Here is a 22199-nt window from a genome sequence, read left to right as displayed (position 1 = left end):
ACAACCCTCCATTTGTCCATTGGGAGTTGCCTCCCCTGTATTTATTTGATAAAAGATGCTTGAACCTTTGGGAAAATAAACGCTTCAAGCTGGAACCAAACACAGAATGTATGCAGTGGGGAAACCTGTTGCATAAACAGCGTCCTGTTAGTAAGCTGGCTGAAGACTGTAAGCCATTTAACAAAATGGATGGCTGATTTATAAGCCCTTACAAAACACACTACCTGTAGTGTTACTGCTTGCTCCAATCATGTTGCTGTCACGTCCTTAGCAAGGATAGACGTGTTTTTGTTTGTGCCAAGATTTTTGGGAGACTCACAAAGGATTATAATTAAAACCTAGCAGTTTAGCTCAAGAGCTCCCAAAGAACTAGACAGCTCAAGTAAGTACAGGCCTGGATCCAATACTGTTCGATCCATCAAGGTTTTCTACCTCTGATCCCACACAGAATGAACAAATAAGATGGACAATGTTATGTGACCTTGTGCTAGCGATGCTGCTGCTCGCCCATGTCAATCTCCCTTTTCTTGACTACGCTGCATGAATAAAACAAAACAAGCCTTAGCGTAGGTTAAGTTCCAAACAAATCCCTTCATTTGGTTCCAAAATGATGTGGCTTTACTTCTTCATCCTGTTCGGAGTTAAATGATAGGGCTTCACATTAACAAAGCCATTTGGGAACAAAATTTATGTCCGCGGGAAAGCAGAGCTTCTCAGTGCTCCCATTCAGCAGTCAAGGCCTGGCGGCTTCTATTAAGTGGTGCCATACGGTCGGCGCTGGGAGGATCTGGCACCATTTCCCTTGTGCCATTGTGAGAATGATGCCCTGCACTGGGTGCCAGGACAAGTCCTGGTCTTAGGTAAGGCAGAGGTTTCCTGCTGTCCTGTGCAGCACAAACAAGGTGCAAAGGTGACTACGACAGCATTAATATGGGATCCGATCAATGGTCCATGTGGTCTAGTATCATGACTAAATTTCCCAGTAGCCAAATTGAACTTCCCAGCCCCCACCGCTACATGCAGCTTACTGATCTCTTCAAAATGTTGATCTTGGGGAAATGGGAAATCTCAGGTATTAGATAGGAAAGGACTGCAACGGGAAGGGTAAATTGGTAAAAAATGACACCTTAGTCTGGATCCAACTAAACATCTCTTTCTTTAAGAAAAGCAGGCTACTGAGATCCCACAAAACGATGGGGGTTGTTAGGCAACCTCTATACTGTTGAGCCCTAAGCCTTCTTTTAATTGGACAGGAGGGCCAGAAGCATCCTTTGTAGACTTCACTTGAAAGCTGGGTCCTTATCAGAAGGAAGAAGAGTTGGTTCTTATATGCCGCTTTTCTCTACCAGAAGGAGGCTCAAAGCGGCTTACATTCACCTTCCCTTTCCTCTCCCCACAACAGACACCCTGTGAGGTGGGTGAGGCTGAGAGAGCCCTGATATTACTGCTCAGTCAAAACAGTTTTATCAGTGCCGTGGCGAGCCCAAGGTCAACCAGATGGCTGCATGTGCGGGAGTGCAGAATCGAACCCAGCATGCCAGATTAGAAGTCTGCACTCCTAACCACTACACCAAACTGGAGAGGGAGAAGGTTCTGCCTTATCGAACCAATGTGTCTAGAGATTATGCAAACACTAAACAGCTCAAGAAATTAGACTGAGGCCTTTGGCTTGTTTTACGTAGATTGTAAATGTGGCCTTAGCCACTGAGGAAAGGCCCTTTGAAAATGAAATCAAATCCAGAGGTCATTTTGGCTGGACTGCAAAGGAGAAAGCTTTGAATGTTTTGTTGTTGTTAATTAACTTGGTGGCCACTTACACAAGTGTTACTTGTTTTTCTTTTAATCAAAGGCAGGGGCCAGGGGAAGTAGATTGACAAAGAGGCACAATATGGAAAGAAGGGAAGGAAGCAGGAAAAGGGAGGGCAGTATAATGCAATTCGATGGATGGAAAGGAAGAGAAAGGAGAGGCTGCTAGGGAGAGGGAAGGCTGAACATTGGGGAGACAGATAAAGTTTAGTGTGCTAGAAGGCAACAGAGAATGAGCAGGTAGATTAGGGGGTGCCAGGAAAATAATGTGGGGAAGGAGATCTGGTGGGATGAAATGCCCCTCAGAGGTATACAGATGGAGATGCCACTTCCATACAGCAGTACATGTGATTCTTTTATTCGAATTATATCAGGCTGATATACTTTTAGCAAAAAAAAAAAAAAAGTGGGGAGATTTAATGGAAAAATAAGTAGCTCATTTATTAACTATCTTGAAATAAGGGGAGTTTGTCCTTAAAGAGGAAAACTGAGTACTCACAGTGCCATCCTAAAACCATTCAATGGGATTAGGATAATATCACTCCACTTATGAAATAATTATTAGAAAGAGCAACTTGCTATTCTGTTTTAGGATAATATAAAGCATTAATACTATTTTCTGAAACTCATGTGGGATTGACATTGCTATTTCTGGATGAGCATTATAGACTGGAAGATGCTTTTGGTTATGAAAGTAGGGCTACAAGGTACTTTTATATGGTAATGATTTTAAAAATTATTGTACTAAGTGACATGGTACAAACCAGAAGTTAGAAAACCAAGGTGTACAATAAATTAAAGCCAACCATTAAGGTTTTGTGATTTTACAAGTTCTAAAAATGCAGTAATTTAATGGTATTAAATATTAGTGCCATCCTAAACCTAAGTAGAGCAATACCCTTCAGGGTAGATTTATTTTAATGGACTCAGGAGGGGGGGGGGACACAGTTACACTATGAATCATACAATTCGGTCTTACAGCATTAAATGCTGCCATATAATGTTAAATAACAGTTGGGGAGAATATTAGCAACTGTTGGGGGTTTCTTTAAATGTCAACTCGTATTCATTCATACTTCTGAGAACCTGTTAATTACTGAACAAATTCAGTCCGCTGAAAATACCAATTCATCTGTTGCAGATTTTGGGGGGTTGTTCTATTAACAAAACCTAAATTGGATTCAGCATGATTGTTTTTACATCTATGTCAGAAATATCCATTCTCCCTCTATGAATGTAAGCAGGGTGGTGACTGATTTATCTTTTGACTTCTATTGTATGGTATTTGACTTTAAAACTATCACACAATCAGAGTATTATACAAATTTAGAATTTTTTGGAAAACTTCTGGATAAAAAGACCTTGAAGAGCTGGTTCTAGTCTGAAGGAGAGAATACTGACCTTGCTAGACTAATGGCATGATTCAATACATGGCAGTGTCAATTGTTCAAGGATGCAGTCCACAAAAGCAATTCTAATCAGCTGGAAAAGCCAGGAATGTCTCTCAAGGATGTCTGTGAAATTGTTTGGGAAACCAGCTAGCCTTATTTGGATACAGAATGGAATGTAGAGAACTAAAAACCTGCCTCAATACAGCTATGGATCACCGAACATCTGCAGGAGTAATGAATTTATGGGGTAATGCATGGAATTGGAGACTGGTTTATCGTACTGATCATATGAAGTGAAAATATTTATTTGTCCATGAAGTGTTATCCCCTGTTCATAATACACTACAAGAAGATGTCCACTACACCAGGGGTAGTCAACCTGTGGTCCTCCAGATGTCCATGGACTACAATTCTCATGAGGCCCTGCCAGCATTCACTGGCAGGGGATCATGGGAATTGTAGTGCATGGACATCTGGAGGGCTGCAGTTTGACTACCCCTGCTCTGGGGCCTTCCTTAAACTCCAGAGGTTCTTCTGCTGGAGGAAGAGCCACTTAAAATGAAAGGCATCTTCAAACTATTCAGCAGAGTGATGACAGAGGGGCTGGACCATATTACTTCCAATATAATCTTATTAGAGCACTTGCCCAGATGTGCTATATTGAGAAGTTGACCCCTGAAACACTCCAGATGATTTCCCCACCCCATTTTTCACCTTGAATCCAACAGAACAATGTGATTGAATGATCTGGCCAGGTGTATAAAATCAAGACTGATGACCCGAATCTTACTTTCTCATAAATGCTACACTACATCATTGAATTATACTAAATCAACAAGCCAAACAGCCAAGGCATGTAACTGCTTAATACCGATTTGCTACTACGAACATTTCTTCTACACCAGGCTCTGAACCTGAGATTTCTGATCCATCTTCAAACTCTTTGCTTCCTTTCCAATTTCCTTGAAGGGCAGCACAGGATTCTAAGGGCCGAGCTCTGGGTTAGAGCCCAAAGCGTTCTGCAGCCAGAAGCTGAAGTTCTCCGAAGAGAATTCTTTGCTAGACGCCGGCCTCTCCCCACCCTTCAGCTCTGGGTCAATGTTACGAACTTCAGGGCTGCAAAGTTGCCGCCCCCCTGCTTCAGCTCCCCGCAGCCGGAGGGCTTCTTGCGTCCTGAGGCTCCCCCAAGCTCGACTGAACCCCCCGCCCCCCTTTCCACGACTCCCGAAAGCAGCAGGGAACTCTCGCGCAGCCCCAGAAGCCGAAGCGCCGCCAGCCGGGCAGGCAGCCGCCTAACGGGACGCGGCGAGGCTCGCCCATCAGATAGCTCCGCGGCGGCCATGTGAAGGCGGCTGATACCCTGCGCGGAGGCGCTCGGCTGGCCCCAGGCGACTCTCTTCTCCGGCGGGCGGGAACTCCCTGCCAGGCCAAGGGAAAGAAACGCCTCCGCACCTCCCCCCCCCCACCCCGGCGTGCGCGCACCCCGTCCTTTCTCCAACTCTGATCCAAAAGCTCGGAGGAGACCGACGGGGCCGCCGCCGCCGCCTCGCCCGGCTGCTCGGCCATCCTCTGCTGCCGCCTCCCTCCGGCTAACTCGCAGCCCCCAGACTCCTGAGCCGCCCCTTCCTCCCAAAGTTGGTCTTTCTCCTTCTCCCCGGCGTGGCAGCCACGTTTCCCCTCATCCCGCCCGGCTCTCCGTCACTTCGAGGCGGGAGGCGCACAAAGGCGAACTCTGGCCCCCGTGGGAGAGCGCCCCCCCCAATGACTCATCCCCCCACCCCGCCTTAGCCCCTTTGTGTTGCGAGGGGCCGGGGCTGCCGGGAACGCCGCCGCCCCTTCCCCCTCGGCCCACCCCGTCTGTCCCAGCGGACCCCCCGGCCAAGCCCAGCGGCGTCGCCGCCTCTGGTTGGCCGCTCCCGGGATTGGCGGGCCGAGCGCGGGGCGGAGGGCGTGTCCCGGCTATAAAGGCGAGCTGGGCGCCCGCGCAACCTCTCCAGCGCCTCTTGGCTCCCGCAGCTCGCCTCAGCCGCCGCCTTCGAAGTCGCTGTTGCCGCCGCCGCCGCCTGCCCGGGACCGCCCGTCCCCCCTCGGCTTCCCACGATGAGCACCAGCACGAGCAGCCGGAGCTCCTCTTACCGCCGCATGTTCGCGGGCGGCAACCGGCCCAGCACCTCGGGCAGCACCCGCTATGTCACCTCGTCCAGCCGCTACTCGCTGGGCAGCGCCATCCGGCCCAGCAGCGTCCGCCTGGTCTCCTCGGCGCCGGGCGGCGGCTACGCCACCCGGGCGTCCTCGGTGCGCCTGCGCAGCAGCTTCCCCTCGCAGGTGCGCCTCTCGTCCGACGCCGGCGTGGACTTCTCGCTGGCCGACGCCATCAACACGGAGTTCAAGGCCAACCGCACCAACGAGAAGGCCGAGCTGCAGGAGCTCAACGACCGCTTCGCCAACTACATCGACAAGGTGCGCTTCCTCGAGCAGCAGAACAAGATCCTGAGCGCCGAGCTCGACCAGCTGCGCGGCAAGGGCACCTCCCGCCTGGGCGACCTCTACGATGAGGAGATGCGCGACCTCCGCCGCCAGGTGGACCAGCTCACCAACGACAAGGCCCGCGTGGAGGTCGAGAGGGACAACCTGGCCGACGACATCCTGCGCCTCCGCGAAAAGTAAGCGGCCCCGGCGGGCAGGGAGCAGCTGCGCGGCTCGGCCCACGCCTTCCTGCCGTCCGCGTCCGCGGAGGTCCCCGGCTTGGGCTAGGGACCCTACCCGGCGCCTCCCAAGCGGGGCTGCCTGCCTATAGCTGGAGGATTAGCCGAGGACTGTGATGTCCACGCAACTCATGCGCCAGCCCTCGATGCTTTCTGGAGTCCCTTCCTGGCATGCAGGAGCCTGGTGGTTTGGTCACAGGGGTGGAATCAAGAGGGTCTGCCTGTATTTGGTCCTTTTAGGGACCTGCAGAAAAGTCTGGAAGCTCTACATTCTTGCAGATGGGTCAAATAGGTAGCATTTCCCAAATTGCCTGTGTGTTTGGGGTAGTTCTCCCGCTGCTCCAACACAAGGATCAAGCAGTCTTCCCTTTTTTGCAGTTTCTGTCACCTGTTGCTGCTGTTGTGCCAGTTTATTCTCTCCCTTTAAGGTTATGCGGTGAACTTTCTGGAAAGTTTCTGAGGGCTTGCAAACCCCCGAAACTTGCCACGTCAGAACCAAAATTACAACGTCTGGGACTGGGCTGTCTAAACTGTCTGCTTAGTAGACTTGTGTGATTTTCAATTTAATTTGAACAGAAGGTTTGGAACTTGCAGGACTGAGGCAAATAAACTTGCTGCGTAGGTTGGCTTGTTAATGAAATCCCTGGAAACTTTTCTGGCTAGAGGTGTTGTGAATGTTTATTGGATTTGACGCTGTTGTTAGAACAAATCTGCTCTTTCAACGATAAAGTGAAACCACAGTCACCCCAGGGCAGGAAAGGGGTCTAAAGCAGGAGTAGTCAAACTGCGGCCCTCCAGATGTCCATGGACTACAATTCCCATGAGCCCCTGCCAGCAAATGCTGGCAGGGGCTCATGGGAATTGTAGCCCATGGACATCTGGAGGGCCGCAGTTTGACTACCCCTGGTCTAAAGCCTCCCCATTCTGGCCCTCTTCCCTCTTGGCTCAGATGGGTGGGGCTGATGGCTCATCACGTGGTCCTGTGGGTAGCCTGTTCTTGGCTAACTTCCTCTTCCTGCTCTCATTTTCAGACTTCAAGATGAGATACTTCAGAGGGAAGAAGCTGAAAACACCTTGCAGTCTTTCAGACAGGTTTGTGATACCCCCTCCCCACTCCCCCCCACCCCCTTGCTAAACTTCAAGAAGTAACATGAATTGCAGAAGAAAAAAGCACCTTGGAAGCAGAATCTTGAAAAAGGCCGCCTAGTGGCTGAAAACATTTTTTATTCTTTACTTGGAACTTAGGAACGGTGCTTCTTTCTTTATTGCAGCTTCAATGGTCTTGGAGCCCGATAAACGTAGATGGATTTGCTGAGACGTTCTAAAGTCTTGGGCTTGCAGACAGGCAACTAGATAGCTAAATCTGGCACCGTGGAATGCAGCATGGCTTGAGTCTGCAGTTGCTGCAGCTGATTAACACAAATCCCAGTGAGATAGCCATCGGCTCTCTCCGTCTGGCAACATCATATGTGTTACGACACACATGGATGGCAGAAACCAGGATGTCCTCGGGGCTAGCTTGTGAATGGCCAAGGGGAGACCCAGCATTTCATGTGCCAGGAGCCCCCCTGTACTGTGGCTGTGTTTATTTCTGCATGGATTTAGCAGTGCTAGTTGTACCCATTGTACGTATAAGTCTCTGGCAGATCTGAGAGCAGGGCTTAAGGGCCCAGCATCGACTCTGTTTTGTCCAAGTCTGTTCTGCTCCATGGGCCAGCTCTGTGCAACTGGTTCTGATTGGGGACGGCGAAAGGGAGCCAGCCATCTGTTCTCTTGGCTGAAAGGTATTAATGGTTTCTATGGGATGCACTATGGAATGCAGATGCGGGCATTACGGCAAGTGTGGCCGTGGCAGACTGAAATAATAGAAGGCTTTGTATTCTGGGCTGCTTGTGGCAAGCTGCATTCTTCTTGAATGTGCAGTGATGCAAGCATCTTTTAGAACATCCAGGAATCAAAAGCATTGGTCACTTTTACTCAGTCCAAACTCTAAGTGGGTGTTGGACACAATTTATAGCTTGCAAAGGCTTAAGACCAATGATTCAGACTCTTTTTCCTCTCTCTCCCTCTCTCTCACTAGACTTATTGTTCTCCAGTAGTCTTTGGAATGTGCCTTCCAGACAAGGCGGCATAAATAGTTTTCTTTTCTTGCATGAATAAGCTATTTTGGGGTAATCTTTGTTTTTCTTGGTACCGCTAGTCCATCTTGCTGGAGGTGGACTGGGCTCAACTGTCTGCTAGGGAAGTTCATTTTCAATAGTGATCTCTAACAGATCGAGGCTTCTAAGCATAATAAGGGTATAAAGGAATTCTTTCATGCACAGCAATATAATCAAGATTATAGTTCAAACCGAGCAAGGTTCTAGGAGCCCAAATTCTGTATGGACCTGTTTATGACTGTGTTTTATTTATGTCCTTTTTTGTAGAATAGTTTATTTTAGAAGCAGGGTGGGGGAATATAGCATTCCATTATAAGGAGATACAAAGTAAAAGAGACCAGGTATAGATCAAGCGGTAAGAAAGAAGGAACCTGTGGCAACAAAATTGAAACTTTTGGTCAGGATAGCAATGCAAGTGAACCTCAAAGTACAGGCATATATTGTCAGGCAACATTGTTTCTTTCTTAGCCCAAACTAGCAACCACGCCTTGATGTGTATTTTGTGATAGATAATTTGGATCCTGCTTCATAACTTGGCTTAGTAATTAAGACAGAATAGTTCTGACTCCGGCAAGTCACTTGTTGGTCTTAAAATGGAATTTGTGCTGGTCGGATGCCCGTTTCACAAAACTTCCATTTTTGATTAAAAGTCTACTATTTGATGTGGAGGGAACATGTCATTAGCTGGTTTGACTCCCGGTTGTTGGGGCGTGGCAGAGGGAGTGACAAGCGTCTGGTAGCCCAAATCTATTTTTTTTTCTTGCTGCTGCCTCCCAAAAGGCTTAAATATTGACAGTGTATGCAGCACCCTTTGTGCTTTTAGACCAGCATTCTAGCTTTGCAGAGAATTGTAACCTGCGTGGCTGAGACCTATATGGACCTGGTCGGGTTGTTTGTGGCCCTGTTCCAGTGGTGAGCGAGAGCATTCTTTACTTTTATGCAGGGAAGCTTCTGCAGCCCAGATGGTGTTCCCTTTGGCCCTCTTTTGTGAGAAAAGGGTAATGCAGGCCACAGTCATTGCTCTGAGTGCTTTGTTAGCTATGTGGGCATGCCCCAAGTTTTCATTTCAGGTAAAAAGGACTCCTAATTCCTCTGGGCTTTCTTGGCACATAAGGTTCCTCACCAGTCCTGCAAGCAACTTGGACAATGCAGATAACAGGATGTGGCCCACAGCTGTGCCAGTTTCTTTGCTTATGTTGGCTGCTGGTTATAGTCTCCTGACAATTTTGTGATTTACATCTAATGTTGTTGATGGACTGTAAACTAAAAGCGTACTGTGGATATCCAGGATTTCCTCCCAGTGTTTTGCAAGCTGAGGCAAACTTCTAAAGCTTTTGGAGATCCAAATCTAGCCAGGAAGAGCGATATCATAGTGGAAGAGCATATGTAGAAGGTTGTGAATATCCCAAGTTAAGGGGGTAAGGGTTTTGGGTAGCAGGCTTGAATAAGATGGGCTGATCAGCTATCAGAACAGACAAGTGCTAAACTGGGTCCAGTGATGTTTGTAACTACAAGACACCTTCCTATGGTCTGATCACCAATGACTTATTTTTACTTGGAGAAACTTATTGACCCGATGAGCTTAAGCATTGAGTTTATTTTCTGAAGCATGACACGCTTGCTTTTTCCCAGTGCCTGCCAGCAAGGTTTTCTTCCCCTAAATTCATACATAAGCCTAAATGCTATCTCTGCATGCAGCAGTGGAAAGTGCTGTTTGAAAAGCTTGCTTGTAGGAGCCCCATTGGAAATTGCCAAGATGGTGGTAAACCTTGACCCATGGGGCAGCTGGAACACTGGAAAGCAAAATGCACAACAGGTGTTAAGTCCCTGCAGACAGGGAGTGTTCAAGCTTCTGTCTAGTCTGCGTGAATTGTCCTCAGCTAATCCTTTCCCATTAAACTGTAAGCTTTGGCACGAAATCACATTTCTGAACTTGCGCTGTTCATTTTCTTTGTTGAAATGACCAGCAGATTTGTCCAACACAAACAAAAGCAGCCACTGATGAGAGCTCAAATCTCTTTTACATGCTGCCAGATACGTACAAAACAACATTTTTTGTTGTGGCCATAATTCCATTTTGTTTCCAGCCCTTTGACCAAAGTCCTAGTTCCTTAATGAAGCCGCTAATCTCTTCTTGCCAAACGTTGCCTTTTGTCTTAAGCAGGTAACTTCGGAGCACTTGACCTGTAGTTTCCTTTAGCTGCGTAAAGCGAGGTTATTAAGGCAGCAGTCCTTTGGACAGTGGGGACAAAGCCCCATTGAGTAAACCTGGACGTGCTTCCCTGTGTGTGCTTGGGATTGCCTGTATAGAGCACCTGGAGCAGGATTCTCATAACTATGTAAATTGCACTGAAGCATTTTACCGCCTCCCTTTCCTTAAAGAAAGGGTATAGCACTGCAGCTGAAAAAAAGCCTGCCCCCCCAAAAAAGCCCTTTAAAATTATTTGATATATATTTAATTTAACAGGCATGTGGAGAGGGGGCATTACATTTAGGCAAGTTTATTAAATCAGAGTTTTCACATGAATGTTGCTACAATATCTTCATTTTTCTCTTTTTAGGATGTTGACAATGCCTCTTTGTCACGCCTGGATCTGGAACGCAGAGTTGAGTCACTGCAAGAAGAGATTGTCTTTTTGAAGAAGCTCCATGATGAGGTAGGAAATGGGCATGAGCACCAAAATTTAGGATTCAGAATGAAGGACTTCTGGATTCAGAAGTTTCAGCTTTTCAGAGTTCCATTGAAGCAGATAGAAAACTGTTGTAATCCCACAAGACTAGCCAGGTTTTACTTTGCCTTTTCCTAGTGTCTATGGCCATCCAAAATGACTTAAGCAGATACTGTAAGTACATCTAGATACACAGCAATGGTGGTCTAAGAAACTTTCCCCTTAGGCCTAATTTATTGCAGGGGGGCCTAAACACTAAAATTTCAATATGAATCTGCTAATCTTCAGCATTAAGTAAATCTATGCAGTAGGAAGTACAATGGAATCAAAGGTAGGCTGAAGCTCTCCCAAACTGACACAGGAAAGATCCCTTCAACATATGAAACACTGCATCAACAGCAAACAATCAGGAAATAGCTGAGGGAAACATAAAGCAGCTCTGCTTGCTTTTCGGCTGGAAAAGAACCCTTGTGAAAGTGCTTTTTGTTTTCTGCATCTCTAAATGAAGACAAGTACTAATTACAGGCCTTGCTTTCACCATGGTAACATCACCAGGGGATGCTCGGGTCCTTGTTCGCACTGCTTTTGAGCCCAGGCTGTCTGGGGAATATGCCTGACTTCAACTTCCCAGGCAGCCCATGCTCCCTTTGGAGTCAATATTCCAGATGCCCCAAACTATAGAGTTTGAAAATATTCTGAATGCTTCCAAGTTAAAGCTTGTGCATCCCCAAGAAGGCATTAAAAGGAACTTAGTCAGGCCTTAAGTACTGCTATGTGTGCCATGAATGCTGTTGGTGAAGAACCATCTCTGTGTTTGTTGAAGGAAATCCATGAGCTTCAGGCCCAGATCCAGGAACAACATATCCAGGTTGATATGGATGTTGCTAAACCTGATCTGACTGCTGCCCTGCGTGATGTGCGTCAGCAGTACGAAAACGTGGCTGCTAAGAATCTTCATGAAGCCGAAGCGTGGTACCAATCCAAAGTAAGTGACTGGTCTACTGAAAGTATGTCTTGATAAGGGAGTGTATTCTGTTACTCTTTGTTGCTGCTTTGTCAGTCCTACTGTTCACAAAGCAGGAAGGAGAAGATCTTAAACTCCACTAGGCCTTCATCTGCACTAGATCTCAATGCCACAGAATGCCTCCTTAGATTTATCATATATCCGTAGTTTTCATTTGGGAATACCATGTTCTTATCATGCTGTTTGAGTTGATGAGTATTTCCTATGACCCGTGGATAGTAAAAAGAGCCACTCAGCAAGCTATGGACTCCAGTTTACAAGCCAAGTGTTCCTTGGGTGATAGATAGCCACCTCTCTCACTTAAATTGCTTGAATACAAACCATCCACAGTAGATGTGACTAAACAATTACGCTGACTTGAGTATGCCAAGAAGCTTGTCTGAGGTGTCTTATGAGTGTATGAAGTGCTAGAAGGTAATGGGAAATATGCACCCAGATTTAAGAGTCCACTGTATTCCCCATCACAGAATGAATACCATGTTCTAAAATAAGCTGCAGCCTTCTGGGACCTTAAAGACTATTTATTCTACCTTATGCTCGAATATTCCTTTTGCAGCAAAAGTAAACAATCATGATTTTCCCCTCTGGGATTATCACTGCATTTGGCGTAGTTTGCTTAGTTAGTAGCGTCTTCTTACCGGTCTTGAAGATATCAAGTTGTAACATGCTGAAATGCTAAAGGGCCTTGTGCATTGATGCCAGGCACATATCATTAATATGGTCACAGTAAGAGTGGCCTGAATTTTGCATTGAGACCTCTACAGAAGTATCAGTCGCAGTGTACTCTTGTGGTCTTCTGTACACAAGTCCTATCGTATTGGTCATGCATAGACTGGCCCATTTAAAATTGGTTTAACTGTAATGGTATGAATATGCCAAAGAGCTCTCCGGCTAAAATCCACACATGGAGAACTCATGAACTGTTTCTTATTTCTTAAACCATTATAACCATTAATATCATGTCATGGGTAATGATGTAATGAAATGCTCCTCAGATGACTAACTGACTGTGTTAATAGTTTGCAGATCTCTCTGAAGCAGCTAGCAAGAATAACGACGCCCTGCGCCAGGCCAAACAAGAAGCAAATGAATACCGCAGGCAAATTCAGGCTCTCACCTGTGAAGTGGATGCACTTAAAGGAACTGTAAGTGGGAGGCTCTGCTTGGCTTTATCTGACTCGTGTTCCTCTCCATTTTTCCTTCAAAAAGCAAATACTGGTGCTGTAGTGCTCTCTGCATGGAAATTAAATCCACTGATTTCTGCCAAATCAAACACTCTCATCCCTGAATCTGAATATAGGTTTATCTGGTTCAGTTCAGGCTAGTTTTGTCTATTCGTATTGTCTGGCCATAGTTTCATGCAGAACTTTCTCAGTTTTGTTGGCTGAGTTATTAATTGAAGGCTCCACAGACTGAACCCAGAATATTGTGACAGGTATGTTCTGCCACAGATCTCTGGCTCCTACAGGTACCTCACGTGGCCTAGTGGTTGTCAGTCAAGGATTTGGGAGGCCCAGGGTCAATTTCCTTTCTGCCATGTGGTTGCCTGAATGACACGGGGCCAGTTGATCAGAGTAATGGTGGGATAATACAGGGGGATGGAATAGTCACATGTAGCACTCAACTTCTTGGAGGGAGAGCGGGATAAAGCGTTAGACAGGCTCCCTTTGCACATGCATAGTCTTAAGACAGAGCAATACAGCAGAAATGTGTCATGCCCTTCCTGCTGTTTATTGAAGGCATTGTTTAACTTTCACATTAGCCTTGGAAGGGCCGACATGACTGAAGCACTGTCCTTGAAATGTGCAATTTGCAAGTTGCAAGAAATGAATGAGGTTTTCTCATGTACTCCTTGGAAATCTGTACAGAATGAATCCCTGGAACGCCAGATGCGTGAGATGGAGGAGAACTTCTGTCTTGAAGCTGCTAACTACCAAGACAACATTGCCCGTCTCCAGGAAGAGATCCAAAACATGAAGGAAGAAATGGCTCGCCACCTTCGCGAGTACCAAGAACTGCTGAATGTAAAGATGGCTCTAGATATCGAGATTGCCACCTACAGGAAACTGCTGGAGGGAGAGGAGAGCAGGTACTCGCTGGGGCTGAGAGTTGCACAAGCATACTGAAAGCCAACACAGACTGCATCTAAATATTCTTTGTTGTTGTTGTTTTACAGAATTTGTATGCCTCTTCCAACTTTTTCTTCCCTGAACCTGAGGGGTGAGTAGCTTTTCTACTGTCCAGGAAATAGCCTTATTTTTTTCATGTAGAAATAAAAATAGCATTTGATTGTTTCTTTGGCCGTAGTTATGGTTTGTGATCCGTCTAAATCAGGGGTAGTCAAACGAATCGGGGGTAGTCAAAGCGAATGCTGGCAGGGGATCATGGGAATTGTAGTCCATGGACATCTGGAGGGCTGCAGTTTGACTACCCCTGGTCTAAATGGTTTGGAAGGGGCTAGTCTGTAGCCAATTTTAGAAAAAGGTACAGTCACTGCAGTGTATACACTCAAGAGATTTATTTACTAAAACAATTACATCCTGCTAGTGGCTCAGGGCACCTAACCAAACAATTGAAAACATCAAGTGGGGGGAAATAGGCTCCACTGAAGCATATCTACGGTCTATATTCCATTAAAATGGCCTTGGAGCATCTTCTACATAACAGCCACCACCTTTGGCAGGTACATCAGGGAAGACTCAAGCTCTGGTTGATGCCAGGTGGTCTATCCTAAGCAGGGGGACAACTAGCAGGAGAAAGCCTGAGGACTGTAGCTGATAGGCAGGGCTATATGAGGCAGGTTGATGGTTCTGGCAAAGGGCAGGAAGTTGATTCGCAGTAGGACTCAAACTTGGGTGGTGGAATTTTTTAATGTCTTGCATTGAGTATGACTCTTTAGTATGACTCTAGCATCGTTACTGATATAGTATATGTCTCTTAACATGAGTGACCCTTCCTTACACTGTTCTAATGAAATGTTCTTCTGTATGCAGAAACAAACCTTGAGTCTGTCCCAATTGTGGACAGTCATTCAAAGAGAACTCTCCTCATCAAGACTGTTGAAACTAGAGATGGACAGGTGAGTGCAAGGAACGTTTCTTGTCAACGAGTTCTACAACTTTAGTTTCTGCTGATGTATTTGAACCGACACAGAGAACAGATGTATTTTTGAACCAGTTTCTCTCCACCCTGTATTTTTGCATTCATCTCCTGCTTGAAATTACGATACCTGTAGTAAAGCGTTTGGGGAGGGGTTCGAGGTTTTCTCTGCTAAGTGAACTCGTGTAGAATGGATGTGCTTAATATGGCGAAGCAATTTCAAAGGCAAGTCAGAGCGGTGGGTGAACAGTGTGGGGAGGCTGAAGGGTGTGGCCAAGGAAGGCAAACCAACACTGCAGGGTTGCGTTACCTCCATGGCTACCCTTTGGTCTGAGCTACAAGTCTCCTGCAGGTGGTGGGAATATGAATGAGGAGGATCATACGCTGGACTTGGGGTGCTTTGAGACACGTATAGGTTGGCCTTGCCACATATAGGAGGCAGAACCGAATTTCCTTTTCCCTTAACTGTAAATTTAAGGTGTAGGACCTCTGATAAATTTAGTCCTGCCTTATGAGAGCTTTCTAGACATAATTCCAAGTGGAATAGTAGGAAGGCAACCTTGTTTTCCATCCAGTGTTGAAGAAGGGGCAGGCTTGGATGACTGTCGGTGTTAATCCAGCCATTCATTTCTGTTCCTAGGTTATCAATGAGACTTCCCACCACGATGACCTGGAGTAAAGGAAAAACAGCACATCCCTCCTGTGCAGAAATGAAGCCTTACCAGCAAGACTTAAAAGACAAAAACAGCTTTCAAGTGCCTTTTTGCAGTTTTTTCCAAGAGCGCAAGATGGTTATGCTAGAAGAGATAGGTCTTAGATCGTGCAAGCTGACTCTCTCGGTGGGTTAGGAGAGCTTACGAAAAGGAGCCTAGTTCACTGGTAGCAAAATCTTGTGCTGCAATACTGTTTTTAAGTTTCTGAATTCAATAAAACTTCTTTTTCCAGCACAGTATGAGCAACCTGTCACTGCTTCAATAAACACTTGGGAAATGGCTTTCTACTGTGTTCTTCTTTGTGGCATGGTAGGAAACTAAGCACTATTTTTGTGGGTTGGTAACAGCCAGAAATGCTCCATATTTTTTTTTGTAAAGTATACACATCTGCTTTCTCGAAGTTGGTGTCCTTCTTGGTGATTATCCCCTTGTTTAAGGCTATGGAGAGAATAATTTGACATAACCTTGAACTGTGGAGCTATTATGGCTTTCCAACATCCAAACTGCAATATTTTTTCCCTTGGGAAAATGGGTTTCTTCCCCCTCATCAGTGGAACCTCAGTTGCAATTGTACTTTCTACATCAGATGTTCTTATTGGGCAGTGCATTGCATATAATTAGTAATTCTATTGGTTTCTACATTGATACGACCCTTTAGAGACCATTGTTCCACCGTTGGACCTCTAGCCCATTGGAAATGGCAAAAAGTGGGCCACATTTGCCTTGGTTTTGGTGCATTTTATGCATTTCTTTGGTTCAGTCCTTCTTCCAGTGCCTGCCTGTTTCTCTGGCTACTTGTTTATTGTAAGCTTTGTACTGTGACAAATGCAAAAGGAACAGGACTGACCCTGCTGCCTATTAAGCGCCCATAAGAGCAGCCTGTGCCCTGCGAATGCTGGGATACTCAGGAACGTGTGCTCCAGGCATTCTACTAACAGAAAAGCTGCAACCTTTAATTCTACCCCCCCCCTTTGCAGCTCTTTTTAGAATTTATTCCCCTGGATTGTGCTTGAAAAAAAATGGTTCATGCTCCATAACCAGAAAAAAACCTTGTAACTCTTTTAGCACAGACATCGGGTCAAGAGGCCTTTCTTAGCCATTCTTAACCTTCCACCTGGAGAGCTCTCTAAAGCTCAAGTTGACACTACAAGGCTCTTTCTGACAGTGCTGGGAGAGCTCAGATGGCCATGTCACCCTCAAGGCTGATTGGAAAGGGCTCCAATAAGTCTAGGAAAAGAGAAAACAAGTTCCACTGGGAGCTGTTGGTGGTAATTAAATGCCTCACTATGGATGCTTAGCTGTAGAAGGGCACAAATAAGTGGTTCCATGTATGGCTGGAAATCCTAGATAATTGAATCTTTGATAATGAAATAAGACAACTAATAGACAACATCTCCCTTTATAGAATCTTTTTCCCCCCACTCATGGTACTGTTGTTGCCACCTTTGGGCTGTTTTTAACCACTGTCTTCATATCACTGTTACAGCAGGCTAGCCCAAAATGTGACAGTGTTCACGGTTGGTTGAGCTGCTGCTAATTTATTTTTGCAGCTGAGTGCTTTCTGTTCTCCTGTAATTTGCTTTGCCTATGAAGCACAGGTTACCCCTCAGAGGCTGTGGCGCTTGTGTGGCTGGAGGCAAAGATTTACTGTCCCTCATTCCTCCTCTATGGACTTGGGTACTGGGGGGGATCGTAGTCCGTGACTGTGGCTCCTTTCACTTAAATATAATATGCAGTAATGTTAGTATTGTACATTGGTAGGAGAATTGGGTGATAAATGCATAGACTCCCAAGAGGAATTGAAATTGAATAGGAAGTAAAAAGTACAGTGGCCTGTTTTTAAAAAAAGACAGAGCTAGAAAAGTACCAAAAGTATCATGACATCGATCACCTTTCAGCAGAAGGAAGACTTGCATCTACTGGAAGATTCCTGCTGGCATGAAGGAAGATAACTTCTTTCTCTCCCCCCCCCCCCATTTCCTGCTGCAAACTTGGCTCTTTCTATCCCCTGAGGAGCAGTACTTCAGGGGCCATTTTGAGCTTGTGGGGGGGTTATAGTTCAGCTGATGTAAATCTTACAATAGGCCAAAGCCAGAATATGACTACCCCTGCCCTAGTGCAGGGGGTAGTCAACCTGTGGTCCTCCAGATGTCCATGGACTACAATTCCCATGAGCCCCTGCCAGCAAATGCTGGCAGGGGCTCATAGGAATTGTAGTCCATGGACATCTGGAGGACCACAGGTTGACTACCCCCTGCACTAGAGAAATGCCTGGAGGCAGCTGTGGAATGGATGTGGGCTAGCTGAAGCTTAATTCTAACAAGATGGAAGTGCTGCTGGTGAGCTGAAGGTCTGATCCAGGACTTCAGGGTCACCTGTTTTGATGAGGTGGTACTTGCCTTGGAGGATCCTAGGTTGAGGTGATGAGCAGGAATGCTCTTTACCAGTTTCACCTGATTAGGCAGCTGTGGCATATGGCCTGATTATACTTGGTCTAGATTGCTGCCGTGCACTCTACATGGAGCTGCCCTTGAAATGTGTTTGGAAATTTCATTTGCTGCAGAATGCTGTAATCAGGATGTTGACTGGAATAGATTGCAAAGACCATATCACTCCAGTCTTAGGCTCCCATTTAGGTTCTGGGGACAATTTGAGGTGCTTTTAAAACCTTGCATGGCTTTGGACCAGAATACCTGAAGGATCACCTATGAATCTACCCAAGGATTATGGTTATTTTCTGAGGCCTGGTTTTAGGTGCCTCTGACTTCTGAGGTAAGGCAAGTGGCAAGGGGTGTGTGTGTTTGTCTGCCCCCATCTGTCGCCACCTTCTATTAGCAGGACTTTCTCATTTCATCTGGCTTTCCCTTGGTTGAATCCTTCCTTCCTACTCTGTCTTAATTGTTGCTTTTATTTTTAACTTTTGTTTTCCTGTGTTCTTGTTTGGTACTTCAGGTATATATATATATATATATATATATATATATATATATATATATATATATATATATATATATTTATATATATATATATATATATATATATATATATATATATATATATATATATATATATATATATATATATATATATATATATATATATATATATATATATATATATATATATATATATATATATGCACACAGTTCTTTTTGTTGCATACCTATCAGAAAATGGGTCATGATAGTGCCTTGAATGAACAGTACAAGAAAAGAACACACCAGCTGCCATCTAGCAAAAGTTATGAGGAATGTGGGCTCCTAACAGACTACATAAAAGACAAAACACGTAGTTGCATATTTCTATGGATACTAATTCTGAAGTCAATTCAGGTGGGGTAGCCATGTTAGTTTGAAGCAGCAGAATAAAGTCTGAGTCTAGTGGTACCTTTAAGACCAACATAATTCTATTCAAGGTATAAGCATTCATGTACAGGTGCATTTTGTCAGATATGCACACACACGATTATACCTTGAATAAAACTTTGTTGGTCTTAAAGGTGCCGCTGGACTCAAATTTGCAGTTCTGGAATAGTTAATGAATCATATGTCTTTCCATACAGATGGCAGGTAAATATCACCTTGGTCTTCTGCAAAATATTGAGAACGGGTGGCCATTTAACACAATGACAATGATGTATATGGAGAGTATGAATGAATAGGGTGCAGTCATTAGCAGGCCAGTCCTCATTGTACAGTACACAACTTTCCTGGTCCCAAAAGGGATGGACTTGACATGTAATTACCAAAGTCTACCACTAGGTGTTACTCTTCTTGTGTAGATAGGGGAGGGAGAAGGATGTTCCTTCCTCCCTAAAGAAAAAACAGATGCAATTCACTACCAACTGAGTAATGTCAACTTTTCACATATTTCTAAGTGAAAGTAACTTTAACTAAAGCACATCAAAAGCGTTTGGTGTGGACAGTAAAATGAAATGCCGTGTGCTTAGACTTCTAACCAGGAAGAAAACGATGTGCACAATGCTGTAAGGGAGTTGTTCATAAAAGGATAAATGAGGGTAAGCATGTCTGCACGAAGGAGCAGGCCTGCAACACAACTCCCTAGTGATGGAAATAAGTACCCACCGTAGAAGAGTCCTACCCAAACCAGCATAGGTGGGAGTACACTTATTTACTTCAGACAGTAAGGCCTTCTAGTTGTGGGAGCCTTGCATTTTTTTTTAAAAGTGCAGTCAAGGCACAGTCAATGTCTAGTGACCCCATGATGAACAGAAGTAAGGATGCCAATCTCCAGGTGGGACCTGGGGATCCCCTGGAATTACAGAGATCAGTTCCCCTGGAGAAAATGGTCACTTATAAGGTGGACCGTATGGCATGATGCCTCAGTGAAGCCCTCCCCTCCCCAGATCTCACCCGCTGTAGACTTCACTCCCAAAGTTTTTCCCAACTCAGACCTGGAGACCCTAAACAGAATGGATTTGGGAGCACCTAGCCACCAGTGCAGTGTGTGTGTTCTTGGGCTTATACTCATACTTCTAATCTATTGGGACTTCTATCCTTCTCTCCATGAAACACTGGTCATTTGCTGCTGTCTCCATGGACCTCTTTCCTGGTAATTCTTATCCCCTCTTGAAATAATTTCCCACTTTTTCATCCTTTGTCAGGAAGTGGCTCAGGGACCTTTGATGTATCACCAGTGGATTTTGATAGAGATGCAAAGCTAGGTGTCCTCTGTATGTTGAGAACATCCAGTTCTGAAGCTATGAAGGACTTCTCCTAAAAGCTTTATGCAGAGGTTGAATTGCATGAGGTTAAGATCACACCTTGAGGAACTCCACAAGATACTTCCCGAACTGAAGAGAGCAGTGCTCCAATGGCAGGCCTTTGAGTCTGATTCATGAGGAACAATTTAAACCAGTCCAAGGCACATCCCCTGATACCTACTTCTGCCTCCAAACTTCTCAATACTGCTCTACTACATCAAAGGCTGCAATTGTAGGAGGAGCAGCAGAGAAACATGACCTTTGTCTATGCTGAGATGGATGTCATCAACTAAAACCACCAGAACTGTTTTTGTCCTGAAGCCTGACCTTTAAAAGCTGGAAAAGGACCAGAGCCATAATTTATTTATGAGAATCAGCTTTTCAGGATATTGTTAGACATTAATCCAGGGATCCCAACCAGGGTTCTGTGGAACCATGGGAGCTCTGGAGGGGGGGGGGGCTTTCCCTGCCTACCTTAATGGACTTGGCCAGAAGTTAGGGAACTGGCTGCCTCTGCCCCGAAAGGACTAGGTGGTTAGGCCATGAGTATAAAAATTAGAGAGGTGAGACTCAGTTCTGTTGTGGTATTGGGGGGGGGGGCTGGGCTGTCTTCTCAGCTCCTGCCATTCTTTCAAGCCAATATGAGTAGCAGTAAAGGTGTGTGAGCATAAGGAGGGCGAAGGGTGTGGGTGGTGATGTCACTTCCGGTGACATATCACTTCCAGGGGGACACGTGGTCTGTTGATATCAGTTCCTGGGGACTTTGAAGCTTAAAAATTTAATTCAGGGTCTCCTCCACAGTCAAAAGGTTGAAAATGGCTGCGTTAATCATTTGTAGGAAAATGTTTAAGGCCAAAGGGGCAGCAGCATCAATCTAGGGAGGGTATATTATGTTATCAAGCTGCAAGGCTCTGTGTGAAGCTTGACTGCAAAAAGTCACTCTCCCCAGTCATCTTTCTGGCACGACTTGTTTGCTCCCCACCTCTTGACCCACCAGGCACATCATCTCCCCTCATTCTCTTCACTGCCGTGAGCCTGCCTTTCAGAGCCCCAGGTACGGTTGACTAATAGTTCATATTTCCGAGTCCATGAAAAGCTGTGCTTCCAAGCTTCCCATTCCAACTTCACCTGCGCACGCACAAAGATGAGGAAATCAATCCTGAAACGGCTGTTGCAATCGTTCCTGCCAAAGCCAAGTGACAAAGCAGAGTCAATTAAATATCTTCCCCCCCAGGTCACGGAAGAAATGAGACGCGACATACGAATGGGAATGGTCTGGTGAGCTTTCAATCACCTTGTCAAGTCTAGAGGACTGTGAATCCAATCAGCATCTGGAAGAGAGGCCAGTGAGGAGCAGTCACAACCTGGAAGAGTCGGATCAGGGCATACATAAAATCTAATTCCGAGGCTGTCATTTCCAAGAGCCACCAGGGGCCTGGAATCTGTTTTTTTGTTAGAAATTGGAGTATACTGCTCTCAGAAGCCCGGAAGAATGGGGAATCGCTGCTGATTTCATGGGGAAATAAATAATTGTGCACGCCTTAGCTTCGAAGCTTTGCATCCTTTCCTCCGAGTACGTGAACGGGGATGGACACAGACCAGATCCCCATGAAGGTTTCCCAGCTGCAAAGGGAGTGGTGCCTGTAGGCAGGAAGTGAAGATAAACTAGATACACCTTCCTTTGAGAAGTATATCTATACAGGAAGTCCTCTGTATGTGTGGGTGTGTCAGCCCAAAGTCCACTAGATGGCGCAGTGCAAGGGGGCTCGACCAAGCAGTAAAATCATGTTGAATATCAAAGCGGAAAGTAACTACAGCCTCGCTAAATGGAACGCCAATCAAAGCTCCTGCTTGAGAGCTTCTGTGCCAGTGATCTACATATCACTATCAACGCTGTTGCAACGTATACT

The 22199-nt window shown here is 45.6% G+C and overlaps 1 protein-coding gene across 1 annotated transcript; it reads left to right on the top strand.

Moving 5' to 3' along the window:
• Nucleotides 1-5176: 5176 nt before the first annotated feature.
• VIM (vimentin) lies at nt 5177-15847 on the top strand. Its single transcript, XM_077302845.1, has 9 exons — nt 5177-5860; nt 6934-6994; nt 10623-10718; nt 11554-11715; nt 12774-12899; nt 13623-13843; nt 13931-13974; nt 14748-14833; nt 15494-15847. The coding sequence occupies exons 1-9, from the start codon at nt 5298-5300 to the stop codon at nt 15530-15532; spliced, it is 1398 nt and encodes a 465-aa protein (XP_077158960.1). The 5' UTR covers nt 5177-5297; the 3' UTR covers nt 15533-15847.
• Nucleotides 15848-22199: the final 6352 nt, after the last annotated feature.

Source organism: Paroedura picta, chromosome 11 (assembly GCF_049243985.1).
Source record: "Paroedura picta isolate Pp20150507F chromosome 11, Ppicta_v3.0, whole genome shotgun sequence".
In the NCBI taxonomy this organism is placed as follows: Eukaryota; Metazoa; Chordata; class Lepidosauria; order Squamata; family Gekkonidae; genus Paroedura; species Paroedura picta.
This window is presented reverse-complemented; position numbering and strand designations above follow the sequence as displayed.